The sequence below is a fragment of the Emydura macquarii genome, unplaced genomic scaffold (assembly GCF_026122565.2).
Source record: "Emydura macquarii macquarii isolate MOO-44397 ecotype Brisbane River unplaced genomic scaffold, CSIRO-AGI_Emac_v2 contig_587, whole genome shotgun sequence".
Taxonomy (NCBI): domain Eukaryota; kingdom Metazoa; phylum Chordata; order Testudines; family Chelidae; genus Emydura; species Emydura macquarii.
Genome location: NW_027130724.1, coordinates 15,449,069 through 15,470,436, shown reverse-complemented (window position 1 = coordinate 15,470,436; position 21,368 = coordinate 15,449,069). Strand labels below are relative to the sequence as shown.

Sequence of the window (21,368 nt, the reverse complement as noted above, 5' to 3'; positions counted from 1 at the left end):
ACACACAAACTATGGAGAGATTCTTATTTCAGTCTTCCTAAGTAAATCACCATTTATAAAGGAAGATGTATTTTTACTAGAATGACTATTGACCTGATACAAATCTGCCATCCAGTGGCCAATTATTTTCATGAAGATTTTCTTAACTGATGAAAGCCTGTCCCCTATTGAAGTCAGCTGGAATTTTTCTATTTACTTCAATGTAGCCAGAATTTCACCTTCTATATTTGCCTAGATTCTTCAGGAGGATGAGGGATCGTGTGGAGGTGTTTTTATTAATTGATAAATCTGATGTGTTTGAGTTCTTTTCAATAAACTAAGACTATGATAGGTGAACAACAAAAGCAATACCTTCTTCAGGAGTAATCCATGAGAAATGTTGTCAGCTGTTAGAAAGGCTGACACCAGGTGAGTGATAGACCCAGCTTCTCCACAATGAGGGCGAAATAGGAAGGTACTCATGCCTCTTTCCCTAAAGAAATTAAAAATAAATCCTACCACAAGAATAATTGATGTCTTTTCACCCATTTTGCATGTAAATTCCATTAATATCAATTGAAAAATATCCTGGAAAAAAATCATACACATCAATGGGAAAATAGATCCAAGAGTTGTTATTTATTTCACTAGACTCAGATGTGCTCAAATTACAATGACTTGTATCTTTACCTGGTACCATTTCTAATATTCCATAAACCATAACAAACCCTGCACAGACTGAAATTACCTGCTAATCTTTGTAGATGCTCAAAACAGGGAGAGGATTAAAAACGTACTCTTTTGAATTGCCTGAGTATAACGAGGTTCTGGGATGGAATCTTAATTACAATTCATGCAGATAGAATCATTTGAGGGTGTATTCCATCTTTGCTGATTTTGCATTTGCTACCAGATTACTCAAAAACATGAAATGGTTCTGCAATGGGGTGCCAATGTTTGCTTCAAACACCCCACCCATTTAACAGATATTGATCTTGCTGAGACAAGGTTAACAGCGTTCCACTGACTCATTGATGCAGGGTGGATCATTACCCCCACCAAGATACAAGGGAGATTAGCATGGCTCTCTAAAGGGAAAGACTCTAGGATGGTAACTAAGCAGAACTGTTAGATACAGGCAAGTTTGAGTTGAACTTTATTGTATTTTTGTTAATTACCGTGGTCATGGTAATAAAAGGAAACCGCAGTGAGAGGGCTATTTTGGAATCTACATCATATATGAATTGTGTTTCAGAGTGGGTTGGGAAATATACCTAGTCACTTGGGTGACCAGATAACAAGCATGCAAAATTGGGATGGGAGCGGGGGTTATAGGCTCCTATATAAGAAAAAACCCTGAATATCGGGACTGTCCCTATAAAACCAAGACATCCGGTCACCCTACTAGTCACAATCTTCCTAAACATCATAAATCCAAAAGATTATTCTCAATTATTAGAGGGTGTACACACACACATGCACACACCACTGGAGAGACACTATTTGTAATTTCTGAAGAGAAGCATTTCTAAATTCATAGTGGGAGGAAAGACTGGATTCAGGGCCCCCACATGGGGGTTTGGGGGGAGGTAAAGGTACACTCAGCTCCAGGAGGCAGGCAAGTGGGGAAAAGCATCCAATCAGAGCTGCTGTAGGAAGGGTTCCTCCCCAACAATGTGAAGCCATTCTCACAGAAGGGGAAGGAAAGTGCTCAGCAGCTCAGGGTGGCTGTGCTCCTTCCTCCCCATCCCCTTCTGTGAGCAATGGAGGTAGGCAGCTCCTCTGTGCTCCCTGCACCCCCACTCCCACATACTCACCCCAACAGCAGGGCTGTGAAGGTAGCAAGGAGGGTGGTAAGCCCATGGAGCCCCTTCAACCTGGAAAGGGGAGAAGGGACCCTGCTGCAGCCCACCCAGGCATCATAGGAGAAGGGGGTGAAGAAGAGCAAAGGTGAGGCTGGCTGGTGGCCGATCCAATGGGGATGTGTGGGGGACAGGATTGATATGGAGGCTGGGGGACAGAATTAACTGCTGGATAGGGAACAAGCAGATGTGGGGGTGAGAGTTACTGCAGCGGAGGCTGAAATCAGCTTTCCCAATAAATTAGGGAGAGTGGGCTACATGAATTGTCACACACCCTGTGGGAATAGGCAGGAGGAGTCCAAAAGTCAAAAGATAGACCAAAACCGCAATATAATATTTTACAAAAATAATTACTTTTGGGGGTTTGACCTGATTGATTTTTTAAGGTTGACAATATTGTTAACATCCAACTCCCTTTTGTGCCTTAAACTCCCCCTTAACATACAATTTAAAAAAATAAACAGGGTGGGGTGCGAGGGAAAGAGAGAAAATGGGATAGATATTCTGAATAGGGGCAGACAATTTAAAACTGAAAATATTTTCAAAAAGTATTTTCAATGTTTTCTAAAAGATTGGAGGGAGAAACTGGGAAAGCTGTGTGTGGTGATCAAACTCTACTCTGTAGGAGGCGGCATGCTAATGAACATCTAAAACAGTGGTTCCCAACCTTTGCAGACTACTGTACCCCTTTCAGGAGTCTGATTTGTCTTCAGTACCCCAAGTTTCACCTCACTTAAACTACTTGCTTACAAAATCAGACACAAAAATACAAAATGTTGCAGCAAACTATTATGGAAAAATTGCTTACTGTCTCATTTTGTCTGTATGAAATTTTAGTTTGTACTGACTTCGCTAGTGCTTTTTATGTCGCCTGTTGTAAAACTTGGCAAATATCTAGATGAGTTCATGTACCTGAAAGACCTCTTACCTACATGTGCCTTCTGACCAACATGTGTCTGTTGCAATGAGTGGCCCAAACAAGGATAACTTTAATAAAAACCTTTAAAATTAATTATAAACTGACTTCTAAAAATCAAGCCTAAACAGAGTTAAATTCTGACTTTTAGATCTGTGGCACAGTGGCAGATTGTTAGCCAATACATACATATTAAGTGTAGCATACACCACATTAATAGAGATGCACACAGTATAATATACATTATGTATATGGGTGCTGGGAAGCTGTTAACTGAATGGATTATGCTTTTCCCACAATTCTGTTCACCCATGTCACGTATTCCACTATCCTCTGCAAAGCTGAAGTCAGCTTTGGCATTAGAAAATAGAAAACCTGTCAAAGCCAAAGTACATGAATGGCAATTCCTACCACAGGTTGGGATGCACCTCTATGCCCAACTGATTTGGAATGTGGTATCCAAAACAGAGATAAGGAAAGGTATAGAATAACAAGTTAAGAAACTGGAGGGTTGGATCTTAGGTCATGTATAAAGTGTTTGTTTATTAACTGTTAAACAGCTATAATACACAAAGACGTAGTTTTGGGGTGTATCTTCAAAGTACACCTTCTGTGTAAGGTGAACACGCTGTGTGATAAGAATTGCTTCCTGGAAGGAGGGTATGTATGGCTCATTGTACTGTTTTGTCTTTAGACAATAAATTTGGCTAGGTTTGGCTAGTTTGGCTAATGTGGTTCATTAAGAATATTTTATAAATTGGCTACATATTAATTAACTATTAGGATTTCCTGTGTCTTTGATAAAGGGCTGTTGTTGAGTCAAGATTTCAATGTTTTTATTTTAATACTATACAGTATCTCTGAAATAATTGGTGGTAATAATTGACAATACTGGTAGAGTGTAAAATACATAGAGAACCATACTATAGAACAAGAAAGTGCTGACAAACTTGAATTACTGCTCCCAGAGGACGGAGCTGTCTGGAACACCCTAAACTCAGAAATACATCCTGACTAGAGGCAAGGTGAGCCACAGAGAGGCAGCTGTGTTTTAAAAACACATTTTTGGTTGAAAAAAATACTTACTTTTTTTTTGTTGGTCGAGGTAAATAAGTGTGTGTGTGTGTGTGATGGAGGTGACTACCCCACACTGGCAGAGAAGGGGAGGCAACACTGGAAGCAGCCAATAGGAGAGGGGCTGCAAGGAACAACCAATCGGGACCCAACAGATCCATACAAAAGGGAGATGCAGGGCAGAGTACATCAGTTGCTGCTGGGAGCCCAGGAAATAAGGAATGTGTTCCTGGAGGCCTGAGAGAACTGTAAGTACCTTGGACAGAGCAGCTGAGTGCCCGGAGGTGAGGGTGAAGAAGGTGCTGAGGCCATGTGGAAATGGCCCAGGGAAATAAAGCAGCCTTGACAGAGCTTACGGAGGAGCAGCAGGAGGTTGCTAATTACAGGGTCCCTGGGTTAGGGCCTGGACTAGTGGGGGGGCCAAGGTCTTCCCCAATGGTGAGTGGGACTGGACAACTGGACTGGGAAAGAGACACCTCCACCCCGATGGGGGAAACACAGATGATGATGCAGCCAGTGGGCTGAGTCAAGAAAAGGATGCTTCCTTTCTGGGAGCCGAGAAAGGAGCCGTAGGTGGGAATAGAGACAGAGTGCTGGTGTGCAGACCATGGGCGTTGGCCTTGAGCTAATCCCCGGCATGACCAGAAGGAAACATCAGTCTGGCAATGAGGATTGCACCCGTGACAGTGTGTCATAATTTAAATTTTGTAGTATTTATCTGTCACCTAAGCAATCCCAGTCACAATCCTGAATATTTCATTTGACTTCAAAACTGGACCTAAAAATGTTCTTAGTTTTAAAATAACAAAATCAAAACTGGGTATAAATTTAGACTGGGTCCAAGATGATCATTTTAATCCTCTCTACCACATCTTTCCACCAAAGATAAACACCTACAAACACAGAACTGTATGGAGGAAAATTACTACTTACTTTCTAAGATTGTTGAGTACCATGATGTTGGCGTACATGTAATACAAATAATAACTATATGGAGGATTCTTTTTACTGGTCCAGATGTCAGGATTTGGACTCCTGTTAGAGAACATGTGGTCTGTATGTTTGGACTCATCATCAACACTGTCAAAGCCAGTCACCTGGTAAGAGGGATTCACAGGAACCTTTTTTTTTTTTTTTAAATAAGCAAGTTTCAGAACTATCAGCTCTACTTTTAGGCTATGCTGCTATTAAATTATCCACCTCCACCTGTAAGTACTTGCCCTCCTTAAGTCAGCATTCCTGCCACTCCACTGTTCTAGAGTATCATTACAAAATGCACAGGATGCAGAAGGTAGTTTTTCCATGATCCGTGTCATAGCAACTGAATCAGCAAGACTACTCGGTGGCTAGAATTTTGGAATTGATCAGCTGAAGCTTTCAAAATTAAACTAACGTAATTATGTAGCTTTACATAATCCAAATTGGTGTTAACATTTCATGCATACTTTATTAAAGCTGAATCACCAATTTAATAGTCCTTTCTCTACATGAAGGCAACTGGCTCGATGATGTACGTCCATATCACCTCATGCTCTTAAATTAACAAACACAATTAATATTTTTCTTTGATTTTTTTGAAGGACCACTGTGGAGGTCCTTATTGTTTAAGGAACTGAGGTTTTTTTTCAAATAACACTTTATTCTACAGGGGGGCCAGCAAAAGGGACCTTTGTGGTGCTTATCAGGATTTGTTCTTGCTCTCTACACAAGCATGAATGTAGACTCACTGGTCACCTCTACAGGAAGGGCTATTGGGAGGAGCCCTATGCTGCTCTCAGGGTAAATAAAATATTGGTTGCTTGTCAACATGGTCTTGCCCATATTTTTACTGAGGCATATGAGTGTTAAAAAATACATTAATATCTATCTTTACAGGAGGGTTTTTAATAATATCTATGGCTTTCACCATCTCCCCCAATGCAGAAAACTAAAAATGTAATTGTGAAGAGAGGATCCATTTGGAGTAAGGCAAAAGAGAGCCATACATACTTACATATTTGAGGAAGAGGTGCAGCTCTCTGTGATCTTTGGGATTGATGGTTGCCTCAAACAGAGGTAAGAAGACATTCTCTAACATTTTCCCAAAATTGGGTAGAAGATTTTTTGACCTAAATATGTCACTGAAAGAAGCAGATATATAACTGTAACCACATTTCATTAGTCAGCCAACCTTTTTTCCTCCCTGACATCCTCAGAAACCACTTTAGGGTTGTGTTCTGTCTGGCTTCAGAAATCCAAAGCATCTATCACATGGTTCATGCCACACAAATATATATTTTGGGACAAGGACTGCGGTTTTTCTCTTTTTTTCTTTTTCTTTTTTGGTTCTGTTTTGTTCTGTATCTTTACAGCATCTAACACAATTGGGTCTTAGATGCTACTGCAATATAAATAAAAGTGTTGATAATACTAATAATTAATAATGTTAGTGCCATGTACCAATCCTGAGAAATGTACCAATCCTGAGAACAGTGACCCATTTCCTTAAAGCAGTGGTTCTCAAACTTATTTGCTCGTGCCCTCCCGCCACCCCATATATAAATCCATATACCGCCACTCAGGCAGAGCGGAGAACTGCGGCTGCTGGCCGGGCACCCAGCACCAAAGGCAGCACCTCCGCAGCAGCAGCGCGGATGTAAGGGTGGCAATGTGAAAAGTGATATTTGTCAATAACACTTTTCACAGCAGATGTAGTACCCCATTACCACCCTAACTTCTGCACGACTGGTGGCACCCAGGGGCTGACAACTGGAGCTCTGCTGCCACCTCCCAGTAAGGGATTAAGGGAAGAAGGAGAGCTTGGGGGACAGGGCTCCAGCTGTCAGCCCCAGGCAGGGGGCTCAGAAAAAGCACACAGCTCGCACCTCCCTTGACACATTCCCATGCCTCCCTTGGGAGGTCTGTCCCATAGTTTGAGAACCACTGCCTTAAAGTAATCCAAGCACTGCAGGTAGAGAGGAGAGATAATGGATTGTGTGATTCAGTTTTTCAAATGAAGCTATTCCAAATGAAAGCAAAATGTTCTGTTACTTGGTAATACTGAAGTTTCTCTCTTGATAATCTCAGTTTGCACGACTAATGCAATGGTCACCCCCTGGTTGATAATTCTGTGTGGGGAAGTTAAAGGAGAAGAACCCTCTCCTCAATGAGCAATATGCCCTACGGGTAGATGCACTATCCTGGCAACCCCTCATACTAATTTTCCAGCTGCTCAAATTCAAAACATGCAATTCAGCCACCATCTACTATGACAAACATCCATGGCAGACCACATTAGTTACAACACACTGCATTTAGTATAGTATTCTTCATCCCTGAGGTGCTAAAGGATTGGGTGAAAACTGATATTGATTTAACTTTGCAATTTATAGTTTGTTTTGGTTGAAGTACCATGTTAATTGAATCAATTAGTCATGATCCTGCAGAATATCCTCTGACACTAAAAGTTTGGAAAACATTTCCCCCTCCTTATGCAGCATTTCTGGAATCAGATTCTGATTCTGACTGTTTCAGTGATCAAAACTATAAATGGTATTTTGGCCTACTTTTTATGGTGTTCTTCTCCCCTCCCCTGCCCTAACATTTTAAAAAATAAAGTCATTTGAATTAGATGCTTGTAAATATTTTTGGATAAAGTCACTAGTTTAGAAAGGCTTGAAGGAGAACAAACTTTAGTTCCACAAAGGAAGCCTGCAGCATTGATGCAGTCATGCAATTCGCCACAAGGAAAACTCCCAGACTCTTTTTTCTTTTTAATTTTAAAAACAAACAAACAAACAAAACCTACAGGGCAGTTAGTAAAGCAGCTAAGGAGACAGCAGAAGAGAAAATAGATCCTTTTCCAAGATTTTAATCTGTTCTCATTATTAATAGCTCCTGTTTACTTACTAAATTCTGGGAACCTGAATTATCCAGCGCATGTTGGGTGAATAAACTTTGTGTTTAATGAACCATACTGCCAAGTTCTGCCATTCATCTGGAGACCGCCCATAAATGGATAGTCGAGGTTCCATATACTGGTATTTATTTTCTTCTAGTTCGCGGGCTACTTCCTATTAGAGAATAACTCATTTAATGTTTGCTTATGTAAGGATACAACAGATCATGCACAGTTAGTGTTGTTTTTGTCTACCACACTTCCCCCCCCCACACACCCCCCCAGTCCCGATGTACAATGGAATGCAGCTGAACTGTGTCTGGCAACTGTTAAACATAAAAAGAATCTCTTGTCCGTCCCACTAAACTATCACACTTAGCATACAACGAGGGCCTGAGTCTCCACTGCCTGCGTTTCGTGGAGCCACTTACACCAGTACAAACTGCATGTAAATGCTACTGAATTAGAATGATAGCATTTTGCACTCCTATCTACAGTGTGCAGGGCAATGGAGAATCAGGATCAGAATCTGTCAATTGCTTCCTGAAAAAATTGTTATTAGTTTTAGTCAAATACCTGTGTCAGTGTAGAAAGAAACTGAGTAATGCATAGGGCAGGAGGCCACTCCTTCACACTATTTTGTGCAAGAGGACTGCAGCAATTGTGTATGTATACAGTTCCTAGCTCCTCAGTCTTTCATGATTAGTGCTGAGAGCTCCCCATCATTTCCTAAATGCTAAGCCTGTGTTCTGAACCATGATGTTCTACCACTGGCTGCTTTCCATTAATTTGTAACTGCACAAGACTGAGGTTTGGAACAGCCCAAGCTCTCCTGTAGGTTAGGGCATGTACAATTAATTATACAGGAAACAGCAGGCAGTAACTAGCTCAGCAGAGGTCTCAGTCTGGTGACTTGGTACAGGAGCCTGAAGCCTCTGGGAATCTCTGAACCATTTTACATACTGTAAACATACTTGACACGACCGATTAATTACTTCTACAAAATACTGTGTCATTACAGTTGGAGAGACAAGGTAGGTAGTCTCTGTCCTCTTCCTCCCCCCACCCGCCCCGCCAACTTTTAATAAATATATGCTTTATTATGTCTTCCACCTCACTCACCCACACCCACACTCTCTGACTTTGCAGGATATATAATCACCCCTTATGTTTCTATATACTTACACAACTTTCCCTCCTCCAGAATTTTTCTGAAATGATATCCCTGGTACAAATCTTATTTACCTTGACCATACGAGCAAAGTATTCACCACCAAGGTAGTTCTCAGTCTTCAGGTACAAGTCTCTTAGCTCACTGGCACCAACTGGATTGTACTTGGAGTTAAATTTATCAAACCGATGAAATGTTTGACGACCCTGGAGGAAAAAACTATCTCAGTAGAGGTCACCAAATAGCAGTGATCAAGAACTACCTAATCATGTCACAAATCATATTCATATATTTGTTTTCTACTAAAATTATGTTCTAGCCACAAAACTGCTAGGAAAGAAACAGCCTAAGAAAATCCTGGTTCATAACATACTGACATAAACCCAAAAACCAGTGCTTGAATTATTTTTTTATTAGATATCATTCAACAGATGCAGCAAAAACCTTTCCTCCCCTCCCCCCCAAGCAGTTTGCACTAACTGAGTGCTGATTTTTCTCTATTTTATTTGTTGAGGAAATAGACTTACTGCATGAACATCTAAAGAGTCCACTGTGAGGTCATAAGGCTCCATATGAAGGTTCTCAAACACCTGCTTTAAAGTCATCTTCTTGCCTTTTTTCTCTGCAACAATCCTATTTGATTCTGTGTGGTAAGTGTGCTTAATAAACTTCAGCAAATGTTTCTGATTCATGCAGGCAGCAGCATGGATATGAGTATCAACCTGAAATAAAACAAATTATTGTTGTTTAACAGATGTCCTTTATCCAAGTACCTCTGTGTCAGAATAATTACAAAAATGTAACACAATAACTGTCTTTAGGAATCAGGATTTTAAGTCCCTCAAAATGTTTCCACTCCTGGGCCCCAAGGGGTAAGGGAAAGGGGGAAGGATTACATTAAATTAACATAGTGTTCAGTGAATATTTTTCCACAGTTTTAAACTAGAACATAAAAACCATTGATAGAAAACTAAAGAGCGCTAATAAAAAACCTGGAACTCTTAGGACAACATCCTGTCCCCAAGGGTTGAGAGAGGTTGAGTAACAGGGCTGTACATGGATGATCTCTTTCCAGGGCTAAATAGACTCCTTCCCCTCAGACTGCAAAGCGGAAGCATTGCTGCTCCACAGCCACTCCATTCAGTCTAGTGGCATAGCTATGGCTGGGCCTGAGTGGGCCACGGCCCACCCAGTTTGAAAGTAGGCCCACCCAATCGGTTTAAGAAGTTCTGCTGCTGATGATCCGCTTAAGCTATCTTGGCAACTGGAGTGTTGAGCAGCTTAATGATTCTTGGCTGGTCGCTTCCCGAACTTCTGACTTCTGGTCACATGGCCAGAAGCCCTAAATACAGGGAGTGCTTGTTTTTTGGCTGGTTGAACTTACGCCCACTCATGTCAACCACAGGCCCTGCCAAAAAATCAGTTCTGGCTATGCCCCTGGTTCAGTCTCAGCTGCCAGTAAAGTGCTGTATTCCTTCACTGTGGTGTAGAATAGCTGCTGGATCTGGGTAGTTGCGCACATCCTCCTTCCTCATCTGTTCCTCTCCTGCACAATCCCAGACTCTCTTGTGTGCTACGCTTGTGGGATCCCTTCCCTCCATGCGGTGGAATGATAGCTCTACTGTTGTCGGATCTTCCTAGTCATAGGAGAACTTGGTATGAGATGGAATTTGACCCGTAACTGATATTAAGAAATATTTCTTCATCTTCTGAGGACCCATTTTATAGTTATCTACTACAGTGTTATTGGATCCATTTAAGAATCACTGATGTCTTTGAGCAGACTGCTAGGGTGTTGTGGATTCTTTCTGACTTGAAGAGATTTATGGTCCTTAGCTGTTTGCTATTATGTGGCAAACAAATAGTAGCTCTGATAGGCCTCTTAGACACACAAATAGCTGAGACCATTTGAGTGAAAACACACAAGCCAAGCACCTTATTCAGAACTACTCAGTAGTTTTTTCAAGTTTCACTATAATGTAGTGATGCTGGCCTAACTGAAGGGGTTGGGGTTTAAAGCTTCTTTAACCTCCTCATACATGGAGAGAAAATACAGAGAGCTAGAGAGCTTGCTTCAAGGAGTGCTCCTTCCAGTTTGCGACCCTAACTCTGCCTAGGACTTTGTCAAAATGTCTTAATTTTGATTGCAGAAACAAATACACTCAAAGGGTTTGCTTTCCAGAGATGTTGAGCAGCCACAACTCCCTTTCACTTTGATGGGAACATCAGCTGCTCAGCCTCTCTGAAAATCAGACCCAAGGGCTTGACCCATGGCCATAAGAAGCCTGTAAAAATAATCTATGTGGGATTATTCTGTTGAGATGGAAAATAAATCAGCACTAAAATTAGCTCAGAAGTAAAATTGCAGGAAGGCCATCTATTTTACTCTTCATCATACATTCTAGGCAAAATGACAGTCCATTCAAAAATTGTGCAAATGAGGATGCACTAGTACTAGTGATTGCTGTGACAGACGGAGTGACTCCCAGTTAATGTTAGTGCCATTTATACCTTTCACACAATATGAATTATTCAGTAGGAGGTGGAACATAGGGGCATCTGGAAGCATTCTGATTTCCTAAGCTGTCTGACAAGCCCATCCTTTAGGAATCATAGGGACCTGATGTTCCTCTGTCCATAAGATCATAGTAGTACTGTACCTTCTATGAGGGTTACTTTGCAACATGTAATGTGACCTATTCAAAGTAACAACTGCATGTGCAATATGTGTGGGTGTATCGAAATTGTACACACAATGCTAGTGCTGATATAAGTGCCAAGAACTTGAAAGGGGTGGTGTAAGTGTGGGGTCATTGCTCTATTGAACCTGCCAGCAGAGCTGCATACCATTAATGGAGCAGCACAGTTGCTGTTCCAGAGTGCACTTGGGTGTGTGAACCTACATGAGAAGTTCTGGCTGATTCACTCCAAATTTCCCCTGAGGGCTTGTGATGAGGTGTCAACCCCACACCAGCCCTGATAGGATGAAGGTGGCTTGGAAGGTGCCAATTAACCCTACAGGCTGCAGCTCGGAGAGAGTCAGGTTTGCATGATAAGCACTAACTGAAGATGAAGCCCAGCTGGCCAGGAGCAGGCTGGGCTTGTATAAAGCCATGAGATTGAGAGAAGAAGGGGGTTGCAGGGAGAGAGTTTCCAGTTGTTCTCTGAGCACATGGCGGTGGAAAGGAAGAACCCAAGAAGACAGCAAAAGCCGTAGGATCCTGTCTCTGGCAGGAGGAGTTTACCCAGAGGAGTTGTAGGAATGAAAGCCTGTGGAAAGCAAACATACCTAGCTACCACCTCTTGGAGAGATGGATTACCTACAGCAGTGTGAGAACCCTCCTGTCAGTGTAGGCAATGTCTGCACTGAAGCACTATAGTGTCTTAACTGCAGCTGTGCCATGGTAGCATTTTAAGTGTACCCATGCCCTAAGTTACACTAGAGTTGTTGAGTGTCCATGCATATATTCTGGCAAGCATGATTATGTGATCAACAAAGCTATTTTTACTACTTTAAATACAGAGGTGTTTGTTGTGTGTTTAACCATGTATTCTAGACCTCTCAGCATAGGACCCATCTTTCTTGTCTTTAATTCTGCTGCATCACCTCAATTAGCCACATGAAGTAACCAACTAGTTAGTTGCATATTGATCTGTATGTTGGACACTTAGGGCCAATTTCCATCTAGCTTCTTTCGTTGCTCTATTAATATTTCCTGGCATATCCATTTGCAAGTAAAAACACTCACCTCTTCATGCACAAACTGAGCATTTACTTATGCAACTGCAACATCTGCATTTGCAGACTGCCTGCAGGAAGGCCAATCTGGTGTGTGTGCCACTACTCACGCTGGAGGGATTGCAGAAGAAATGTATTGCAATGGGAGCCCTGCCAGGGGGTTCACTCGCCCCATAGGACACCCCCTTGTGGCTGGGTCTGGGGATCAGTTCTCATGCCAGAGAGTGACCCTTTCTGTTGCTCACTTGCCCTGCAGCCCCTCTCATTCTCCAGGACTCAGGGTGCTCTCTCTTGGTGATTCAGCCTTTCGAGTAGGCCACTATATAGTTCCCCCCCTTCTGGGTATCAAAGTCCCTCTAGACCAAATGTCTGGCAGGTGTCTCCAACAAACCTATGATACTTCTCCCCCACCCCAGTACTCCAGGTTCCAGCCAGGGACCCTATAATCAGCAGCCAAGGTCTACATAGTCTCAACCCTCACTGCTCTTTCTGGGAGAAGTATTATCTATGGCAAGGGTTAGGTCAGCATAGCTATGTCTCTTAGGCTACATTTACACTGACGGCAGCAAAACCGCCGCTGCCACATTGATCTTTCAGGATCGATTGAGCGGTCAGTGAGACCCGCTCAATCGATCAGGAAGTTAACTGAGTAAGTCCACCCCCTCAAGTAGCGTAGCGCTGAGTCGACGGGAATGGCTCAGCGCAGTGTGAACAGCGCGCAGAAAGGAAGCTGAGCAGTTGACGTCAGTTACGCAAACTACTCTGCGTAGTTTGCATAACTCCCGTTGACTGCCGCCGAATTGCACCATCAGTGTGAACCAGCTCTCAGAGATATACATTCCTAGTGTAGATTAGCCCTTTACATATGCTCCGGGTGTTGAAAGCTTTTGATCCTGGACATAGGCACCATGTTCACGGTCAATATTCTGTTGACCAATGAAATACTAGAAACTGGTTGATTTGGCTAATTCTCTGAGAGCCTCAGGTACGGTCAATAGATACAGTATGTCACCTAACTTCCAAGAAAAACAGTTAATAAACATAAAATCCCAGCTTTAGGAAACCTGAGTAGAATACAACTCAGAAACTCCCAGATGCTATGGCGCTAGAGGGGACTCTTGTAATTCATAAACCTTGTGGATAACCAGTTCCTCCTTTTTAAGCCAAAATGAACATACCTTTGTTGAAGGAAAAGATTGCAAGCTTATTTACCTGCTGTCAAAGATCAAGTGACTGATCTGCAATTCTAGCTTCTTTAAAATCATCCTACATATAAAATAATTCTTTCTCTCAACAATAAATGATTCAAGAGGATCATGTAAACCCTCTAAGATATTTTCACTGCTCTGCCACAGATGCCACCATATCTGATCCAAGACCAGGAAGCTTATTCCCAGGGAAACATGATTCCACTAATTTTCTAAATCTATTAATTGCCCAATAGTATGATCATTTTCCTGGCACCTCTCTCACTGCTTTTGCCAGATTACTCCAGATTTTCTGGCTACCTCCCTGAATGTACCCAATAAATTTTGACTTCCATGAGCATGGCAAATTTACAACAACATTTATTTGAAGAGTATACTGCAGTCCTGCGCTTCTGAAATGTACTTGGAAAAGTGATCAGTGTATTTTCATACGTAATTGATTAGCACATATTTATGCACACTCATAATTCAAAGCCTGACAATGAAAATCTGCTTGAATAAACTAGCTAAACACAGTGTGGTTTTGAATGGAGTTATGCAAGAGTTTGTTTTGGTTTTTTGACTGCAGAACAAAAAATTGTTTTGTAGGGCTGAGTGATTATTAACCCATCCTTCCCACCTCCACAAATCTGGCTTTACTTGAAATTTCATCACAATGGCTATTTTAACATCATAAACCTATAAAAATGTGTGTGCATCACTTTTCCATTATGAAAGGCATCTTTGCTCAAAAACAGGAGCCCATTTTCATTCAGATAGTGTGTGTGTGTGTTACAAAAAATTGCAAAGCTAGGCCCCTTTTTGAGTTGTTCTTGATACAGTGCCCGAAGCGTGCTAAGGGTTTTATAGACAGATCTAGCAAGTCCCTGCCCTAAAGACCTTATTCGTTCTACCTTAATTAGATCAATTAGACTGTAGAGAGAGGGAGGGATAAAACCACAAGATTGAGGCTTTTTCTTCCTATGTTTTCCAGCCTTTCCTATTTGATCTTTTTTGGATCTGTTTCTTGTTATTTGCTCTTTGCGTCTCCAAACCTTTTTTCATGTCTCCTTTGTTATATCCTAAATGTTTTCCTTTTGGTGAAGAGAGTCAGAAAACTCTGCTATATGCCCATTTCAGAATTTCCTGATGATTTGTTCCGTGAGAGGGAGCATGTAGCCCATGGTATTTTTAATCTCTCACTGCTTTATTTAAAGAAACCAAACACGTCATGTGAACTAAATGTCTCACCCACTAAAACCCCACTGCCAACCCAAATATTTCCTCTAACCTTTCAATTCTTGTGTGCCGCTGATCAAAGAACTGCAGCACTCCTATTGCCCTACAGCCCTTCCTGTCACAGAGCCAGCTCTCCTGAACTTGACCTGAAGCTTCTCCTCACAGGCCTTCTCTCCTCCTCTTGTCACAGGCCTACCTCTAAACCCCTTTGACCACCCTCTGCCAGCCAGCACGGGTGAATGAAATAGCATTTCTTCCCACCAACCAGACAGACAGCTGCAGTTGTATATAGCCTGCAGCCTGCATGGGTCCCCATGCATACCATATCTTCCTGCTCCTCTGACACCTAAACTCCCATGTCCACTTCCCTCATTCCATTTCCCATTGCTCTTCTTCCCTTCCATCCTTACCCCTCTCGCAGCAAAGCATCTTCCTCAGCTGGCACACTATGCACCTCATGAGCCCTCCACCGTCCACTGATTTCTGTCCTACTCTCCCCATTCCTAATTTTTAAAAAGTTAGAAAGGAAAGGATTAACTGTTTCTCTTCATAATAAGCTTTTTCCCACACACTCTTCAACGTGAATCTGTCTCAACACCTTCTAAGTCATTAATAAAAGCAGAGCGTGATGGGGCAGTCTGCCCCCTTAAGGGTAGTGTGGCCTAGTGGTCAGCCCACCCCATCATTGCTCCTTAAGGTTTTGAAAGAAATTATATATATACCCTAGGACACAGAAGATAAGGATGGAGAGGAAGCAATGCTGGGAATAAGTGTGCTTGGGAGGAAATCCTATCACTGGGTCTTTAAGGGCCCAGGGCCAGGAGCCTGGCAGGGAGGGTGAGGCAAGGCTCCCCTCTCACCCAACCAAATGGGAATGAGCTAGGAGAACAGGACCAACATAAATGTTGCCTCATGCTCATAGTTGGGCAGACACCAGTAGGAGAGGCCTGTGTCAGTCAGTAAAATCCTCTGAGCCTGAGGATTAACTGGGGGCATTGAGCCACCTAAGAAGAAACTGGCTAAGGCCCTGCTGCTGGCTAAATTACAACCCTCCTCCAAGGAGGAGAGCTGGGCACACCTGGCTTAAGGAGAGAGTTAATGACTGCCTGAATTATCAGCTCTAGGAGGAGGGCTGGGCTGGGCTGCTGCCTTAAGGAAAGATGGTGACTGTTCAACTGAAATATACCCCATTCCGGGAGGTGAGCTGGGAACTCCTGTTTTGAGAGAGAGCTGCCCACGACTCTGACATGGACCCAGAGTGGGGTGACCTGGGGCAACTAACACAGTGATTTACACTTGGTAGAAAGACTTTAAAGAAGAAAACAACCCAGACCCCACACAGGGGTACATGTCTTAAACCAATTTAGTCTGGGTAACTGAGTGAAAGAACTTGAGGGGGCCAGGAGTGCAATGATCCTACAGGGCCATGAGGGGCTATGTTGAAGGGCAGTATCCCATACACAGATAGTCTTATGTGCACATGCCATATAAAAACTTTGTCACTGAGTTAAGTAGATGCTGTGCATTTAGAACAGTTAATGATAAATATAGTAACACAAGTGTCTTGAGCAGCCTGTTGACAGTGATATGTCTTTCCAATACTTAAGCAAGTGATATCCTCAGATGTAAACTACTTGGCTTTCTGGGTACATACATTTTCTCTTGTAAATGCTACTACCCTTACCAGTAAGGGCTTCAAACTATTTCCTGTGAAGCCAATGAGACATCTAACATTAACTTCAATTAAAGCAGCTGCAGGATGTTAGGGTAGGATCCCACAAGGTGCTTAGCATCTGCAACTCCCATTGAGGCCAGTGAAAGATGAGGATGGTGAGTACCTTATTCACCAATTGTCTTACACAACAGGAAATGTGGAGTTTAAATATATTAACAGAAGAATGCCACCCGATGCTCAAAAAACATAGTATTTGGAATGTATTTGGAATGTGAAAGAATGTGAAAGTATTTGGAATGTGAAACCCACAGTGGGTTATAGAATTAAATAAAACCTGGTTTACATGGCTCAGTCCACTAACCCTCTTAAGTGTGCTACAGCCTTATAACTGCTAAATAAGAAACTGGCAGCGGTGGAGACTTGAGAACTCAAGCAGAAGTAGCAGTGCAAGCTTCCTCCCTTCACCTCCCCAAACCCACTGCTGTGCACCAGCTCTAATTCGGAAAGACTTCTTCTATGAGTAGTTTCAGCTTCTGGGTTGACTCCTTCCTTGTATTTTCTGCTGAAATGGCCAAAAGAGGAACCCCCAATGAACAATAAATAGCACTCGTGTTGGCTGTCTTAGCTTTTGAGATGTGTACACTGATAAGCTAGAGGAGCAACAACAAACCTACCAACTTCTGGTCACTGCTAACCTCTAACACAATCAAACTAGCAATCCAGATATGAATGTCTCCACATCCCTTTAGTCATTCCCATAACCATTCACTTTGTCTTCCCTGCACATCTATGCCTTCTTTCAGAGGGTGCAGCAGGTTGAAGAATCATCTCTAGAGTCTTGCATTCAAATAGTTTTCATTACAGCCACATAATGTAAAAAGTTCTGCTTAAATGAGGCCAGTGCTACAATATGAGGTTTCTGGCAAGTAAGGTCAGTGTTATGTAAGCAAAGTTCTTAATAGGATTTGTATAACATTTTTAACACTATGCTTTTTTTCCTAGCCACTAGTATTAGTGTCTCCCTCCAGGAGTATCAAGTTGATATGCAAACTGTAAAATGAAAAAAAATGTTATTTAAGATTAGTAACTAATAGCAATATTGTTCATAATTAACAACTTGGTTGAATTTGCTTACATTCTGTAACCCCAGGGCCAGAATACTTAGGGATGAAGCATTCCCTCTATTGGTGAAAAGGGGGAAAAGCTAGCTGTGGCTAGCTTCATTAACACAAGTTACAATGTTGTTTACCCTTAATTCCACCTACTAAGTTTTGCTGCTTTGGTTGGGATTTCTTTTCATGAGTAAATGTGAGACTAGTGGATAGGGCGGAAGCTGTGGATGTGATATACCTTGATTTTAGTAAGGCTTTTGACACAATCCCACGTGACATTCTCGTAGGCAAACTAGGGAAATGTGGTGTAGATGAAACTGCTATAAGGTGGGTGCATTCTTACTTGAAAGATTATACTCAAAGAGGAGTTACCAATGGTTCACTGTCTAACTGGAAGGATGTATCTAGCGGTGTCCTGCATGACTATGTCTTAGATCTGTTACTATTCAATATTTTCATTGATGATTTAGATAATGGAATGGAGAGTCTGCTTATAAAATTTTCAAAGGACACCAATTTGAGAGGGGTTGCAAGCACTTTGGAGACAGGATTAGAATGAAAACAACCTTGGCAAATTGTTGATTTCAGACCAATTCTCCAAGATGAAATTCAACAAAGATAAGAGCAAAGTACTATGCTTACAAAGGACAAGTCAAATGCACAAATACAAAATGAGAAATAACTGGATAGGCAGTTACTGAAAAGTATCTGGGGGTTATAGTGGATAACACATTGAAAATAAGTCACCAATGTGGTGCAGTTGTGAAAAATGCTCATACTCTGGAATGTATTAACAGGAGAGTTGTATGTAAGACACAAGAGGTAATTGTCCCACTTACTCAATGCTGGTGAGGCCTCAGCAGGAGTACTGTGGCTAGTTTTTAAGAAAGATGTGGACAAATTGGAAAGAGTCCAGAGGAGAGCAACAAAAATGACAAAAGGTTGAGGAACTCTGACCTATGAGGAAAGGTTAAAAAAATATTGGATGTTAAGTCTTGAGAAAAAACTGAGCGGGGACCTGGTAACAGTCTTCAAATATGTTAAAGGCTTTTATAAAGAGGATGGTGATCAGTTGTTTTCCCTGTCCACTGAAGGTAGGATAAGAAGTAATAGGCTTAATCTGCAGCAAGGGAGATTTAGGTTCAATATCAGAAAAAGCTTTCTAACTATAAGTGTAATTAAATTCTGCAATATGTCCAAGGTAGACTGTGGAATCCTCATCAATGAAGATTTTTAAGAATAGGTTGGACAAACACTTGCCAAGGATTGGCTAGGTTTATTTGGTCCTGCCTCAGAGCAGGGGGGCTGGACTTGCTGACGTCTCCAGGTCCTTTCCAGCTCTACCCTTCTATAATTCTATTCTTCTAAGATTACTGTACTTATTAAAAGTCATAGGATTAGTAGGATATACCCAGGATGAGGGATGACCCTGAGTCTGAGTAATGGACTTGGATGGGATAACAAAGCTCAGACCCAGCAAAGAAAAAAGGGAAAAGGTTTTGTCTTGGAGGCAAGGTTCTCAGTCCTAGGAAGCAGAAACTCTCTTCAAGGGTCCTGTTCTATTACACCTGGAGCTTCTGCAGGTTTGGAGAAGCAGATGCAGACTTCTCAGCAAAACCTGAGTGGACTGGTGGTGGCAGTGCTGACCTAAACCCAGAGTGAGACTGGACTAGTAATAGTGGCAGTGCTGAGCTGAATTCATAGCACCCTGGGGCCCCCTGAGCTGGTGTATGGAGAGCTGAAATCATTGAACTTGTATGTGCCAGATAGCTGCACATTGGAGAAGAACCTGCCAGAACTCTTGTTTCAGGACTGCAGCAGACCAGTCATGGAGAGCCATGCCGAGCCTCCCCTTGGGTACCGCTGTGACTAACTCAACCTGTGTGTGGTGTTTTTTGGTGGGTGGTTTGCAGCGAGATATTGTTCTGGACACTTGTTATCTGGGACGGGGGTTGACCACACTCCTACTGCAGTGTTTGGGTTGTTCAGTTATTTACATACAAGTATATGTGCTGGGTTTTTCATTTTTTCTTTGCCTGTTTTCCCCCATATAAAAAGATACTTGTGCTCTATGTTTCTAAAAGACTGCTGAGTACTTGTGAGAGGGGGGAAAAACTGTCTGCAAAGGTGTTTTATTTTAATTTCTGGAGCCAGAAACAAAAGCAGAGCTCTGAGTGGTGGCTTGAGCCACAGTTCTATTTATTTTGGAAAGGACCCATAGGTGGATTGACCATGTTTATGCCAGTGGCACCTAACAGAAGGGTTATGTTTGCACGAATGCTAAGGGAATCTAAAGAGTTTACTAGACACTGGGACCATATTTTCAATTGCTTTTAAGTTCCACTGAGATGTATTTAAGTATGGGGGGAGTAGTCAGGGAGCTAGTTTTGTATCTTAAACAGCCAGTGCCCACGCCCAGTGGATCACCAGTGTGCCAGACGGCCAGTAACACTTTGCCCCAGGGTGCTATTGCTCTATATTAGCAGTCACTATATTGAACTTTACAGACATCTTGTTCTTCCTGAGAACCAGAAGTCTGGTCAATCACAGTGCTCTGGCTGGAGATGAAAAATGAAGTAGGCAGGCACCCTGGGCGGAAAGTGCTATGTGTAAAGTGACACACACACAATAATTTTGTAGAAATATACATGCATTTTCTCCAAAGACATTTTATTTAAGACAGGGTTATAAGCCCTGAAAGTTAGGGTTCATAATGGATGTGTAGACAAGTTTAATATGTATACTAATGTCACAGGAAAACACAGTCATCCTAACAGCTTAACTGGTGATGAATATTTATTAGTGTCCATGTACACTGCTCCTCTTCTGCTGTTGAATGTATCACCACAGTAGGTGCAGTGGACAGTCTGCAGTGAAACCCTTCAAAATAAAATGTTTGCCACATGCGCTCCCTTTGCACCCCAGTATCAGTTACAGTAACAGACTGACTTTTTAAAGGAATGTCTCTTCGGTTTGTTGCACAAAAGCTCACACACAAATCCCTCATGAACATATCTGTTAGGAGTATGAACAGGTGTAAAGATGATCGAGGGCCCTGGACTGGAGACGGGGGTTCAATTTCTGGCTTGGCCACAGACTTCATGTGATCTTGAGCAAATTATTTCATCTGCTCTGTGCCTTAGTTCCCCCTATGTAAAATGAGGATAATACATCCCTAGTGGATGACAAGGGGGGCAGCAGGCTGTGGCTCAAGAGTCTCAGGATGGCCTTACCAGGCAATCTGAAGACTTAGCAGCCAAGTTACGGCCCACCATCCCCTGGTGCTCCCCAGGTTCCCCTGCTTGGGTAGAGGAGCAGGGAATGGGTAGGGGGACCCGGGCCTCCCTCTCCACCAGGTCCAGGGCCGAAGGGGGACAGGGTGAGGAGAGTCTCAATCCTCTCTAGCTGGTACAATAGACCAACCTGCCCTTTGCCACTTCCTACCTCCCCCTGTTCTCTCCTCAGTTTGGGGTGTAGCCTTGGCACTTGGCTTCCCTCTCAGCAGAGGATTGGTCCCACAATCTCAACAGTTCAGTC

The 21,368-nt window shown here is 42.4% G+C and overlaps 1 protein-coding gene across 2 annotated transcripts in view; it reads right to left on the bottom strand.

The window, feature by feature from the left end:
• Positions 1-21,368, bottom strand: part of AMPD3 (adenosine monophosphate deaminase 3) — a 46,710-nt gene that overhangs the window by 6,948 nt on the left and 18,394 nt on the right. For both annotated transcript variants that reach the window (XM_067540782.1, XM_067540781.1), the window contains exons 7-12: positions 9,407-9,601; positions 8,954-9,085; positions 7,720-7,883; positions 5,825-5,951; positions 4,765-4,928; positions 352-472 (exon numbers count right to left, since the gene is read on the bottom strand). In XM_067540782.1, coding sequence (XP_067396883.1) covers positions 352-472; positions 4,765-4,928; positions 5,825-5,951; positions 7,720-7,883; positions 8,954-9,085; positions 9,407-9,601 — 903 coding nt within the window. The remainder of the gene's footprint in view (positions 1-351; positions 473-4,764; positions 4,929-5,824; positions 5,952-7,719; positions 7,884-8,953; positions 9,086-9,406; positions 9,602-21,368) is intronic.